Source organism: Pinus tabuliformis, chromosome 4_1, assembly GCF_031772625.1.
Source record: "Pinus tabuliformis cultivar Carrire ecotype Pingquan chromosome 4_1, CPIR1, whole genome shotgun sequence".
NCBI classification, from domain to species: domain Eukaryota; kingdom Viridiplantae; phylum Streptophyta; class Pinopsida; order Pinales; family Pinaceae; genus Pinus; species Pinus tabuliformis.
This window is the reverse complement of record NC_142303.1, coordinates 507,143,304-507,158,893: the sequence shown is the minus strand read 5'-3', so window position 1 is coordinate 507,158,893 and position 15,590 is coordinate 507,143,304. Positions and strand designations below refer to the sequence as shown.

The 15,590-nt window shown below is 33.0% G+C and overlaps 1 protein-coding gene across 1 annotated transcript; it reads right to left on the bottom strand.

The window, feature by feature from the left end:
* Positions 1–1,042: 1,042 nt before the first annotated feature.
* LOC149176770 (protein TIFY 6B-like) lies at positions 1,043–1,677 on the bottom strand. The gene is made up of 3 exons (XM_089421565.1): positions 1,565–1,677; positions 1,308–1,406; positions 1,043–1,220 (listed from the first exon to the last, which is right to left on the bottom strand). The coding sequence occupies exons 1-3, from the start codon at positions 1,675–1,677 to the stop codon at positions 1,043–1,045; spliced, it is 390 nt and encodes a 129-aa protein (XP_089277691.1).
* Between the last annotated feature and the right edge of the window lie 13,913 nt (positions 1,678–15,590).

Here is a 15,590-nt window from a genome sequence, read left to right as displayed (position 1 = left end):
AGAATTGTTTTCCTATGATGAGCAGTGAGGGATTGTATTGAGAGTTGGATAGCTGTGAGAGCTAAAGCTTTGTGTAATCCTGAGATATTTCCACTTGTATGATCATACAGATAGCGGGGTTTTTAGCTGAGGCTTTCCCAAGAGTATTCATCAACGTTTCATGTGTGATTGTTTTTTCTTATCTATTATATGTGTTCTATTTGATCTTGTTCAAAATCAATTAAGCTTCTGCAAGTTTGATAGTAAAAGTAGATTAAGTATTTTTCTTTAGTACATTGCATAATCAGATTCATCTACAGTGAGAATTTCTACATTAAGTACGTAAGCAAAGAGCAAGGGAAGTTCATAAGGAAACCCAGAAAGTTGAATATGAAACTACACCAGCAAATGAACAAGCATGGACCCTTTAACAAAAAGGCAAAAATGAAATGTTTTGTTGTAAGTCTAGCTGAGACTTAGACCAACAGGCAAGTTAAAGTTTAGGTCATCATTCTTAAAGGGATGTGTTAGAACATTAATCACGATGGCACCAATGGCATCGCTTACTGTTCCCACATCATCAGTCATCAATGTCAATTTGTGGGAGTCGGAAGTGTTGGTGAAAGTCGAAAGTGTTAGTGAAAAATAAATGATAGTCGGGATCCATCTATGTATAAATCTATTTATTTGTGAATGTAATAATAAAACTCTTTGATAGAATCTTCAGTGTTTCTATCAAACTCTTTCATAGAGTCTTCATTTTTCTGCCGGGGAATGCTTCTTCGCTATTGGGATATATCCTGCAATATGCGGGGGGAATGATGGTCAAATACTATATATAATTTCTATGAAGTAATTCTATTACGTGTGGAAGATACAATGGCTTAGATGTTTATTATGAGAAAGGAAGCCTGTATGAATTTTAACTATACCGTACAGTATCGACGCACCGCTAAAATTGTTTCGATACAGAGTTTACATTTTATTTTCTAATTTAGATAATGACCTAAATTTAGAAAGCTCTATTAACTATGATTAACTATTGAAGAAGTGCAGTCCATAATCATACCTGTGCCACCTTGGGGTTTGCAGGTTGCAGATGGATCATTGATCCCTCGGGTAACTTCATGACAGGGACTGATAGTCTCTTCTCAGTCGGCAACCCCCAGCCGTTTTGTACGTTACTATGCCAATAACTGGAATAACTCCCACTGCTGGCCATTAACATTATGGCTTGCGCCAGTGTAAGAAAAAAAATGCCATTACTTTCTGACCTAGGGCAGAGTTAGAGTCTAAACCATACCCATTTGAGTGATCATACCCATGCCTTATCTGTAGGAATATCGTCATACACGTAAACCCTTCCACCGCAGAAAATCGTCAACTGGGCACGGGATGGGTTCTCCCGGATCATGGACAGAGCAAGCCTGGAATTATAATAAAGCAAATTACATATAACCGCACACAATTATATTAGCGCAAGAAGTGATTGAAAGTTGAAACAAAAGAATTTTTTTCACCCATTACAATTCCACCCATAAATCCATAACAACTACCATGATTCTTATCTGATTAAATGAATAACTTAATGGAATTGCAACAGGTCCCAAGAGCGGACGGTCCTAACCGAGGAATGCAATATGCAACTGCATGCTCAGCACCGCCATTAATACACGTAATCCAAGAAAGTAAACCCATTGCTTCCTCGCATTGCTTTTTAATTCGGTACCCATCCCAAGTTTCAAATCGGTAAAAGAGCGGCTGCTGAACAAACCCTCCGCTTCCAAGCTGGCTCTATTCATCATTAACTCGGTCATCTTCTTACTCAATTGCGCTGGACGCCAGGCCTCGCACTAGACTAAGAATTTTTCTATTGTCTTCTTCGTAAATCACGTGGAGGTTTTGAGAAAGCAACAAAGTTTTTTGATGTTGATGTTGAAGCTAATCGCTTTACTATTTGAACATGGGTTGAATAATATAAAGAAAGGGTACACATCACTGCTTCTCCGCAATGTGGTGGTCTTGTGTGGCCTATTTTTCTTTTAAATAGATTGGGTCCCCCGTTCCACTTTTACTTCATCTTTTGCCAGCTACAGCCGGCCCCTAGGTTGTACGCCAAACCATTGTTTTGCTACTTATTATAGCACTATTGAATTTAATTTATGAAGGCATGGCCTAGGTTCAAAACGCGTCCTTGAATTAGTGACTTCTTGTGACTTTGGTAGAAAATATTGCTCTTCAAATGTGTTGTACATTTTACTTACTCTTTTGATCATTTTGGAAAGCACATGTTTAATTGTCACTCTTACCTAATGCCACTCCCAATGTTCTATTAGTGTTGTAGTTATGTTGATGGTACTCCCAATGTTCTATTAGGGTTGTAGTTACGTTGAGGGTGACATTGCACCGTCAATATAATAGGTAAATGATAGCGAATATTGATATCGTTGGGAGCACAAGAGTACATCATTATAAAATACTTCTTACACAAAATAAATTAAGGGTCGTAAGACAATAATGATAGACTAAGACATTTTACTAGGGGTTTAATATTGAAATTATGTGTAGTATTGGTATCATTATATAATATTTTTTTACATAAAATGAAGTAAGTAAATTCATAAGACGACAATAATAATATATTAAGATAATTTATTAAAGGTTTGATATTGAAATTACGTGTAGCATTGGTATTAGAATGACAGAAACATGTGTAGGATGGAAAGACTATTATGAAATAAATGTCATAAGACAATAACAATATAGCAAGACAATTTATCAGAGTTTCGATATTGAAATTATGTATAGCATTGGTATTAGAATGACAAGAAATGTGTAGGATGGAACGACTATTATGAAATAATATTTATAAGTTGGGATAATTTGAGGTGTTATATTTGAAACTGTTTACAGTATTAGCATTAGAATTTTGAAAGAGGGATTTTTATTTTTATTTTTATTTTTTTATTTATTTATTTATTTCTTTTCTTTTCTTTTTTAACAAAATTATGCATAATTTTATTCAATAGATGAGAATAAAATTATATTTTGCATGGATGAAACACATTCTAAAAGAAAACAAATTGAGGAATTAGCATTGTCATATGTAAAATCTCAGAAGGCTATCATGAAAATACTAAAACATCAAGCTATGAAAGAAACCCCAGGGGTCGAATATGAACCTAACACCAAGTTACCATACATTGCAGAGTGCGATGTTTAACACCCCCAACAAACTGTAAAACCCTCCTTCGACATCCACCAAAGTAACCATGCCAACCGGGGTAAACATGAGACCAGAGGCTACAATGATCAAATTTGACCTCCTAGGTAACCTTAAGGAAGTGGAATTGATGGAACATCACACAAAGTCATCCAACATCATCAAGAAAATCCTCAGGAGACCAATCCACCACTCACATAGCCTGTCCCTGCGTCCGACTGTTGTTCTGGACCTTTGAGGCCATAGTCGCTCTCATGCTATGGACAAGGGAGAGACCAGACACCTAAAGTCGCTGTCATAGCCCTGCATGCTAGTGACTGTGGACCAAACTTGCTAGTTCTTTGCCAACGATCCTGGGATTTAAGCCACTTTTCCAGGCTGAGAGCCTAGGCCAATGCCCAAAATGGAATGATAGGTTGAAATTAAGGTACAGGGAAACAATGAAGCAAAAGTAATAACCTCAATAAGACCTTAACCAGACCCCTACTAGCCATGACAAGAATTTCGTCAAACATATCATCGACATGTAACCTACAGGTGTAAGCAACATAATTAAGTACAGGGATCTCATACTTATCTGATAATCACTATAATTGTGTCATGTCATTTGTTGCATATTCATCTATTAGGCCATAGACACGTTATCCATTCATATACAAGTAAAAACGTGCTGAGAGCCATACATAGTTTTTGTCATAAAATGTGCATATAACTAGCATAATAGGAAAAAAAAATACAATAAACATATCAGCCATCAAAATCCATATATACACCAGTAAATTTACAGATGAAAATAATGGAATGAATTTCTCATTAATCAATGCAATGAACCAACCGATGATGGGACGACCACGTTCCACCCGACCATAGAATGACAGAGCCAAATCTCTCTTCAGCCATTCACCCCCGTGCCATATTCCAATCATGAATGTGGGAGTCAAACCAAAAGAACCCAATCAGGGCATACCAAGGCTAAACCACCTCACCCTCATCAATAGAAACCAAGCTTTATCGTAATCCATGTCGGATCACTAGGCCAACACATTGAGCACATCATAACAGGATTTATCGTGATCTCCACCCGATCACTAAGCCAAACAAGCATGGATGCCACCGAATTTCTCCACCTACACCATGAAGATTTTTCTTGTCTCCTAGTCTCTCGGGATTTATCGCAATCCAAACCCGAATCATTAGGCCCTAAACTGAGACCCACTCTCCAAGCTTTACCGCATATCCCAAACCCAGTATTACTAGTCCCAACGAAGAGAAAACCACCTCTAGGTTTTACCATATATCCTGCCATTCATAGGCAAGGATTCCTAGGCCATCCGAGGCAACACAAAATCTATGTTTATCGAAACCCATAGTCCAGTTGAGGGGTTACTAGGTCATGTGTTCTATCATTTCAAAGATCCACCTCACTCAGCTTCAAATCCATCTAGCAATCCAGCTCAACCAAACATGAGAACCCCATCATACCATGGCTATTCTGAAATGGCAAGGCTAGGCTGAAAAACATTGTTACCCCTAGAAAAACCCATGTCATGATAGAAAAGAACCACATGAAATATCATGCATGCCAAATATAGTAAGGAAAATACACATGCAAGTCAATACCTGCAATGAAGCCTATTGTAGCTGCTTGACCCTGCCTTTCCCTACTTGATCCTTGCTTCCTCTTGCCTTCTTCACCTTCTTGCTCAAATGCTAAAGTGATTCAAGAAAAGCTCTAAGTACCCAAGAGTATGAGAAAGAGAGAATAATGGGAGTGCTCCAAAACTGAAGAATCCTTTTTATGAATGAGGCTTCTATTTTATTCATTTTCCATTATTTTCCTTCATTTTCCTTCTCACATGCAACATGTGACCTTTCACCTCCCTTTTCTACCAATTTCCATTATTTTCATAAGTAATTGTGCTAAAAATGTCATTTTTCCTTTCAAGAGCCTTAGCCATTTCCTTTGAAAATTTCCTTAGCCATAAAGAGCGAAATGAACACCCCCTAGGATGTCTTTCCCAACATTCAGCTTGGAATAAGTGCCCCACTCATCTGTGGTTATCGCTTTTAACTTTTATTACATGAAATTTTCACCAAGGCTATTATACAAACATTGACCAAAAAAGAGACAAAATACCATCCACAAAAGGAAAATGAAACCAAGGCGCATGCCGCCCTAGTAGCTAAAACTTCAAGCCCAAGAGTGGGCAACATGAAAATGGGCCACAAGCCCTAGATAAAAATGGCAAGATCTCCAAAACTACACCATCAAACACAAAATAAGTGAAGGAAAGAGAAACACCAAGTTGGCAAGAAGCAGGGGCAGAGGCCCAAAAAAAGGACGATAATAGTTTCTGAATAGGAAATGAGGAGCACTACAACACAAATAGGGAAATGGACGACAACAACCCAAAACTAGATGACATAAAGCAACAAGCCAAGCTGATCCCTGACCCAAGGCAAAAGACAAAATTGATTGAAGAAAAACCAAAAGCGCAACATATGTATCACTGAAAGAGCACATGCGGGGAGTAATGCCACTAACACCTAGAATGGAGGAATATCACTTGTGACAAAAGGAGGCAAGAACCAAAGGATAGGGGTAGATAGGGTCCTAGCTGCTCCACCCTCCGCTCCCTTTGAATTTCGCAAGAGGCATTACATTGAAATTATTTATAATATTGATATTAAAATGAGAAAATATGTTATGAATGTAATCATTTGTTTATAATATGGGTATTGGAAAAAGAAAACACGTTAAGAATGTAATTTCGTTAATAGAGGAACATGCATCCTAATGTCAATTTTAGTTGGTAAATCTTTGGTTAGTTCAATATATTATTATAACATAGAAGATGATACAAGATTCAAGTCAAAGATTAATTTTTTATTTTCCCACATACACATTTATAACCATTATTGCAAAAAGCTAGCAATTAATTAGAAAATCTAATATAATACTAGCATGGTATTATTTACCTAGCTTTATTATTCATTCCCAACATTTAATCATATAATTAAAATGCACAATTATTTATACTTCATTAGTTACTAATTCTAAACACTTCATTTCACAATAAAATATTTTTTAACTTGTAGAAATGCACATAATCTATAAATGAACAATAAGTTTTTATAAGAAAGGGACAAAACCATACAACTCTCCACTATAATTTCTAGACATACACATAGTCAAAAGAAACAGCATACACTCAATTGATCACCATTAAGAAAATATTTCAAAATATCAATGTGATTAAGTTGTTATTTCAATCATCCTTACTTATGATTCACATCATAGTGAATCACTTGAAGTGAAGTTCATATTAACCAAGTCTATATTTGGTATACCAATATTCCGAGAATGGATTGATGCATTACATAATCTTAGTACCAACTTTTAAATCTTTCTTTGGTATTGAATAAAAACTTCTTTCCAAACAAAAATAAAAAATTAGATATCTTATTTTTATTTTTAGTATTATAAATAAGATCATATATGAAAAGAGTCTATGTTACCAATGTGAAATTTTATGTGTATATGTCTACAGTTTGTAGGTATATTTTTTTTTAGTATTATAATAAGATCATATATTAAAAGAGTTTATGTTAGGATGTGAAATTTATGTGTATATGTCTACACTTTGTGGGTCACTAGATTCAAGCTCCAAAAAACTTATGGGAATTTATGTTCATTCAAAATATTCGAAGGGATGACCGAGATCAGTACTATTCCGCATTAGCCACAACATAATAATGCATCACAATAGCCGAAGAAGCTGCAATAAACCTTTAAATACCTATGTATTTCTTTTTTCACCACATAATCTTGTTTCATTTGTCTCAAATATGGTTTGAAGTGGAAACATAACCCCAACATAAATTTTCTCAAAGTACCTACGAAGGTGACGAGCCAATTATTCCACCATCTCGTATTCAACTTCTAATCCAATTTTCAGATCCTTACCATTATTTTTAATAGCCATAAAAAATGGAAATAACTTTTGAAACTAATTTGTGAAGATAAGTAATTTAAATATATTTATGACAAGGAATTAATTAAGAAGAGTTTGCACGTGAAAAATATGGCTTAGGGAAGGAAACATTCAAACATATTTTTTTGAGGCTCACATTTCATTTGGCGCCTCATCCCTTCGGCTTAAGGTTTTGTGTATTCTAATATCAAGTTGTTGTAAAAGGTAGTTATTTCTTTCTTGTTGAGGGATGTTTGTGAATCATCTATATGCTACATTACTTTTCATCATTTTAGCCATGTACATGATAACGTTTTTTATAATTTGAGTATAATATTCATTTTTTTTTTGGATACTATATTAGAATGGTTCTTCATAATAAACATTACTAATTCTAATAAACATTACTAATTTTTATAGATCTCTATTATAGTTTAGATATTATTACTTTTTATATTAAAAGAATATCAAATTACTAAAAGATATTGAAAATATATATATAACACCAAACCATTAATACAAAATATATTATAGAAAATCCACTACAGTAAAACCCAACAAGATCGTAAGTACTAATTCTTGCTTTCTTCCTTTTTAGTTATCAAATGAAAATACAAAGTAGTATGGAGTGAAATTGGAGTTGTAATGGACATTGTGGCTTGAGTTACTTATATATGTCCTCTACTTCTATTATCCTCACGGTGTCCTATTCCCTTGCTCCAATCAATCATGGAACTCCAAATCAATACCAAAAAGCAATAAAACCCCATTCTTCCCTATTGACCTATTATCTAACATGTCCCTACAACTTTTGACGATTAGGGTTAAGTGATTGAATTTTCTAACTCGTGATTAATGTGAGGACTTTAGACCCTCTATAATATTCTCTAATATTTTTCAAATGAATAATTCAACATGTGTGTAGTAGGAGTCGATGTTGTTTTGTATGTGTTATAGTATTTCCTCAGTTAAGCCCACATGTTATTTTTATGTGATAGGCACAATATGAGGGTCACATGGGAGGAAATGTATCTTCTATCTTGTTTGGTCATAAGGGGAATAGAGCCATCAAAAGATAATTCTATTTCAAAAATTTTTACATCTATTTTTTGTAGTTTTAGTCACATAGTTTTACTTTTAGAAATTTGTTTATCTGGGGTGGTTCATCTCATGGTTTTATAATTTCAATTAAGAAACTATATTTGTATGCTAATCCATGGTTAATGAACTAGGAATTTATGGATTCAACGAGATATACATACTATAAAGTTATAATATACTAAGAAACTTTCTCCTTTCCTAATTTGAGCTTCTAAGGTAAAATCACTATATTTTTTTTTTGTGTACCATAGCATATTTTCTATTTTATTAAAATTATGTTTGCAACATTTAACTAGATCGGTTTATAATCAACATTCTGTGTCAAAATAGTTTCGATTAAATAGGGCACGTTTGTGGCTAAGAGTTATTGCTCGAGCATATGGTAAACCTTGTTATAGTGTGATATCCATGGTATTGATTCTTGTGATGAAAAGAAAAATGGAGAGTATTTCAAAGAAAGAGATAGAGAAAATTAATGGGAAAAATTTGAGTTATTGAAGTTCACCGTGGTGTATCTTTTGGTGGAAAATGATTAATGAATCATTGTGATATAGGTACTACTCTTACAAGGATGTTAACAGAAAATGATACTAAGTTGGATCAAAAAGAAAAGAGAACAATATGGTTATATAATAGGAAAGTACCTTATTTATGACAAGATGTTCGTAGGATATAAATAATGGTATGTTATCAACTGGGATATCTAATTCTAGAGGAACATATAAATCTCTATGAAAATTTGTGAAGTTATTCTAGTGATGTAAAAATAAGGGAATTGAAAGAAACAATATAGATAGGTGTTGGGAGAGGTAAAAATGTGTACTTGTATTTTTGAGACACATGTGCAAATCATTAAGAAGGTCTACTCAAATCACGCACATGTTTCTATATAAATCCTCACAGGGAGTTGTTTTGCAAATATGAAATGTATAATGATGATGATGTTGATGTTTTCCTAGGAGATGAATGAATAGGTATAATTATAGGATGAGGAAAATTTAAGTTAAACATCATAGATGAAAATCTTAAAATAGTCCTTAGCATTGTGCGCATCCCAATATTGGCCATAAATCATATTTTTGTATGAAAGATGAGTGATAGGGGTATAAAAACAATGTTTCAAAAGGAACCTCATAGGATGGTTCAATATCAAATGGTATTGATGAGGGGATTTGAAATTAAAAATTTGTATAAGCTATTGGGAAACACTATTACTGGTACTTATAATATTCCATTCCTCTTGAGAGTAGAGATCATGAGGGGAAAAATCTTATTGCATATGGAGAGAAAAATATGTTGTTGCATCAAGATTGGGACTTATCAGAGAGAAGAGCCTTCGAGTACCACATCAAGTAGTGCATGGTACAATTGTGGAATAAGATAAATGTAATATCTTCCTAGATTTTGATTTATGTTAATATTTCTTGTATAGGAAATAAAATCAGGTAATATTTTCTAGTAGTGCTATAAAGATAGAGAGAATATTAAAATCGTGTAATATTGTCTATTAGTGCTATAAAGATAGAGAGCATATTATAGCTAGAACACAATGATGTATTTGGACTTATGCCAATTCCATCACTAAGTAACTTTTGCAATATGCCTCATTTATGCATGTCTCGTTAAGAAATACATGGATTTATTTAAGGCTCTCATGGAGAATTAGAGAAAGAAGAAAATTAATATTTTATGAAAGGACCATGGTGGATAATTATGTGACAATGAATTCGAGGGATTATATAAGAAATGTGGTAAAGGAAGGTACAAGACTACTCCATACATACAATAATGGAATGGAATTCTAGCAAGGATCAAGGCATTAATGAAAAAGTGTACATTTTTATCAGTGCTAAGTTAGGAAAGAAATTGTTGGTAAATATAAATGATATTTCATGTTACCTAGTAAATATATTTTATTTATTTTATTTTAAGCATGAGATTACGTGTGAAAATATACTAGCCTAACTAATGGAAAACTAGAAAGAAGAGATAAAGTTTTTGAGAAAATTAACCAGGTAACCAAAGAGACAATACAAATTTCTCATGATCCTCTAATTTGATGTTATTGATGAACATGAATACAAAAAATAGCCTCTCTAGAAGATAAACTCATTACACACTAGGTTGGATTTCCCTTGTGCATGCACTCAATTAACTATTTAGTGGTCCTAGAATAATTAGTAAGTCAAAAGTGGAGTAGGAGAGCATAAATTAGAAAAATATATAAAGATACGTCTAACTCAAAATCACACTGAAGTTCAAAATCAATTAGAACTAAGGTAAGAACCCTCTCATATAATAATTACCCATGCAAACTCCAAAAGAGGTATTTGAATGGATAAGGTAGTTAGGTAGATTTTCTTAGGAAAGTAGAGATGAAATTTGTAATACCCTTATTTGTCTTTTTTGGCCCGCCAACAACTCCCCTACATTTTGACCAAAATGAAAGTGCCCCCATCAGAAATTTTGGAAAATTCATAATTTCATTAGCACTTGATTGATTACTGCTTTTCCCTATCCTCATTATATGGTTTTTATGCTTCTTTCTCCTCCAAGGTTCGACCATGTCTTAAGATATATTTTGTGATGATCCTTGTGGTTTCCACTTCAATTGCTTGGTCTTGATCATACATCTATTTTCACTTCTCATTGAGATTTTCAATTATATAAGGCCTGGTTGACTTTTAGATTTAGATTGATAACTATCTTAACCACTTAATTTGAAAAGATTATCTTTTTAAAACACTTTTTTGTTTGATTTTTATGGTTGGTAAGTCTTAGTTCATACTCAACTCCAACTTGATATCATATAAACTAGCCTAAATTAATATATATATAAAACTAACTTTGTATTCTATTACAAATTACATGTGTATGTGAATAAAGTTTAAAGAAATCATATATATAAATAATATATCACATTACCCCAGGTAGATATATTATTTTATTATAATTAACATAAAAATAAAACTATCACATTTCGAATATCCTTGAATTTATAATATAACCCTTGTAATTATATATGTTAGTTTATAATGCGTATTTGTCATAATATAAATTAAAGGGGACTTTTTTTGTATATATGATTTTAGTTGACTGAACATTATTATTATTATTATTATTATTATTATCATCATCTAATTTTAAGGTCGTGGCCAAGTGAGACACCAAATTAGCATATGAGACTTCCTTGTTTGTGGGACAAGAGATTCATGTTCACTCAACGATTTAACTGCTAAGTTTATGAAAATATACATACTCTATACTCTCTAATTTTGAACGTATAATCTTTTAGGAGAAAACACATGCTCTTAACCATTATACTCACTTTCAATCTATATCAGAAAATAAAGCAAAGTACGCAAACCAGATATAATAATAAAAACTAACGAGTGATAATAATGAAAACCACTCTTTGTATGGAGGGTGTTTACAACATGCCTTATGTTGTTCGATGGATGTGTGTGTTTCATCTTTTATTTACGACGTAAATCACACGCTGTCAATGTCATGGAAATATACAACACCCCTTCAACATCACCATCGTTTGTAACATTGTTCTTTAATGTTTCGTATTATATTGATCATGGTTTGACATGTTATCGATCGTGGAGAATGCCACTCTCGTATGCATCAAACAAACAAAGGTGTTTGGGGCTGTCAATTTTCGATTTAACATAAACGTAAAGTGAAAGGTTGCCCCCGAAAAATCTATTACCATGCACGCAAAGAAATTGACACACATTACAAATAAAATATAAACGGAACACATATATTATAATACCAAACATATTTATGGATTGGAATTATCAATTCACTTTCCTTAAATTGTTGCATGACATCTTTCGATAATACATTGAAAATGTTTTATAAGCCGATTTTTAAGCAATCCCCTTATTGCAAAGTCGCATCATATAACTTGTTTGCAAATTTAAACATGCTTTTAACCTTGTCTTTTGTTTACGAACAACAAAACATGATCAAATACCGAGCTTATTTAGAACAAACATTTAACTCATTAAATTTTCTGGTGTTTTGATGAACAGGCTATGGACCTTAATTTTGGACAATGTTGAAATGATATATCATTAAAGTCACGATATTGTAACACGATGGGGGTTGACTCACAATGACTAATGCATATGCACTCCACATCACAGCTCTTTAATGAATCCTAAATACGTTGGCGACCTCCTTCCTTGCTCCAGACCGATTTCTAAGACTTTCGAGCTCATTTTAGCATGAAAATGATTTATATTATGTTGATCATAGAGTATTTCATGAGGAAAATTCCCTGCCTTATATTATGTTGATTATAGAGTATTTCATGAGGAATATTCCCTGCGTTATGTTTAGACACAGTAAATCATTCACAAATTCAATTTGTAAGATTAATTTGGCTAAAAATTATTGTTCATTACTTTAAAATGTTAAACTAGCACAATCTCATTAATAAATGTGATTGATATACGTTGATAAATCAAATGCACAACCACATTAGTAAATATGGTTGAAAATCATTGATAGACATTAATGATATGATCTAATATTAATCATACTATTATTGATAAATATATAATAATAACGATATTAAAAAAATCCTATGATAATAAAAATATTATTGTTATTATTATTATAATTAATAATAGTTATTAATTTGTATTAAATATGTTTAATCATATTAAATATTAAATACTATTAACATATAAACCCTTGGTTGACAATGATTTATATTGAAGCTAAGTGATTAATATTATAGCCTAGGAATATGAACCCTTAGATTAATACACCCAAGGGATTGATATTATAAACCCAAGAGAATAATAAACCTAAGAGATTAATACTAAAAACCTAAGGGAATATAAACCCTAGGGTTAATAGAATTTATGCATTGGATTTATTATCCCTTGGGTTTTTAATCCCTTAGGGTTTTATTATTAACCCTTTGGGTTTATAAAATCAATCTTTTGGGTTTATAATAAAAATATTATAAACCCTTGGACCATGGTTGACCATGATTGATTTCAAATCGAGAGAATCTTTGTCACAATGTGACAATAGACCGTGATTAACCATAGTTGATTATCATATTAAGTCAAAATTTGTCACAGTGTGACATTGGACCATGATTGACCATAGTTGACCATGATTGATATTATAAACCCAACGGAATAATAAACCCTACGAATGAATACTGAAAACCCAAAGAACTATAAATCTAAGGAAATAAAATTAAACCATAGGTACTGATATTATAAACCCAAGGGATAAAAATTATAAACCCAAGGTATATAAATGCTAAGATAAATATTATAAACGCTACAATAAACATGGTTGAACATGGTTGAGCATGGTTAATTTCCATATTGAGACAATCATTGTCACAATGTAATGTTGGAGTCTGGACAATGGTTGACCATGATTGACCATGATTAATTTTCATATTGAGACAATCTTTGTCATAATGTGACGTTGGACCATGGTTGACCATGGTTGATTTCCATATTCATACAATCTTTGTCACAATGGGACATTCAACCATGGTTTTACACGGTTGGAATTGACCATGGTTGACTATGATTACTATTATAAAACAAATGGAACAATAAACCCAAGGGATTGATATTATAAAACTAAGGGAATAATAAACCCAAGGGGATATTAAAACCCCAAGGGATTATGAACCCAAGGGAATATTAAAACCCCAAGGGATTATGAACCCAAGGGAATAATACTAAACCTGAGGGACAAATATTATAAGCCGAAGGTATAGAAACCCTAAGATAAATATCATAAACACTAAAATAAACATGGTTGAACATGGTTGATTTTCATATTGAGAAAATCCTTATCACAATGTGACATTGGACCATGGTTGACCATGGTTGATTTACATATCAAGACAATCTTTGTCACAATGTGACGTTGGACTATGGTTGACCATGGTTTATTTTCATATCGAGACAATGTTTGTCACAATGCCATGTTCGACCATGATTGACCATGATTGTCCATGATTTTCATATGGAGACAATTTTTGTCACAATGGGACATTCGACCATGGTTGACCATGGCTGGCTATGATTGACCATGATTAACCATGATTGATATTATAAACCCAAGGGATCGATATTATAAACCTAAGGGATTAATACTAAAGTTCAAAGGGACTATGAACCAAAGGGAATAATATTAAACCCAAGGGACAAATATTAAAAACCCAAGGCATATAAACCCTAATATAAATATTATAAACACATGTTTGACCATGGTTGATTTTCATATTGAGACAATTCTTATCACAATGTGACGTTAGACCATGGTTGACCAAGACTGTTTTACATATCGAAACAATCATTGTCACAATGCGACTTTAGACCATTGTTGACAATGGTTGATTTTTATATGGAGACATTCTTTGTCACAATAAGATATTTGACGATGGAAATCCTAGTAGATTTTGATATTGAGACATTTTTTTTCAAAATGCGGCATTCGAGACCACATTTGATTTACATATCGAGACAATCTTTGTCAAAATGTGATGTTGGACCATGGTTGACCGTGATTGTTTTCATATCGAGACAATCTTTGTCACAATGCAACATTTGATGATGGTTGGCCATGTTTCATTATATAAAACATGCTTGACCATGATCAACCATGGTTAACCATGGTTGACCATGTTTGTCCATGATTGTCCATGATTTTCATGTGGAGACAATTTTTGTCATAATGCGATATTCGACCATGGTTGACCATGGCTGGCTATGATTGACCATAATTGACAAAGATTGATATTATAAACCCAAAGGAATAATAAACCCAAGGGATTAATATTGTAAACCCAAGGGATTAATACTAAAACCCCAAGGGATTATGAACCCAAGGGGATCATATTAAACCCAAGGGACAAATATTATAAACCCAAGGTATATAAACCCTAAAATCAATATTATAAACACATGCTTGACCATGGTTGATTTTCATAAAGAGACAATTATGATGACAATGCAACATTAGACCATGTTTGACCATGGTTGATTTACATATCGAGATAATATTTGTCACAATGCAACTTTAGACCTTGGCTGACCATGGTTGATTTTCATATTAAGACAATATTTTTTATAATGCAAAACCATGGTTGATTTTCATATCGAGACAATGTTTTTCGCAATGTGACGTTCGACCATGGTTGACCATGATTGTCCATGATTTTCATATGGAGACAATTTATGTTACAATGTGACATTGACCCATGGTTGACCATGGTTGGATATGATTGACCATTATTAACCATGATTGATATT

Excerpts from the sequence above, each read along its gene's own strand:
- LOC149176770 (XM_089421565.1), bottom strand. The coding sequence starts at position 1,677 with ATGGGTTTACTTTCTTGGATTACGTGTATTAATGGCGGTGCTGAGCAT. Across the intron at positions 1,407-1,564 it reads ACCTGTTGCAATTCCATTAA|GCTTGCTCTGTCCATGATCC; the intron begins GTTATTCATTTA and ends TTATAATTCCAG. Across the intron at positions 1,221-1,307 it reads GACGATATTCCTACAGATAA|GGCGCAAGCCATAATGTTAA; the intron begins GGCATGGGTATG and ends TTTTCTTACACT.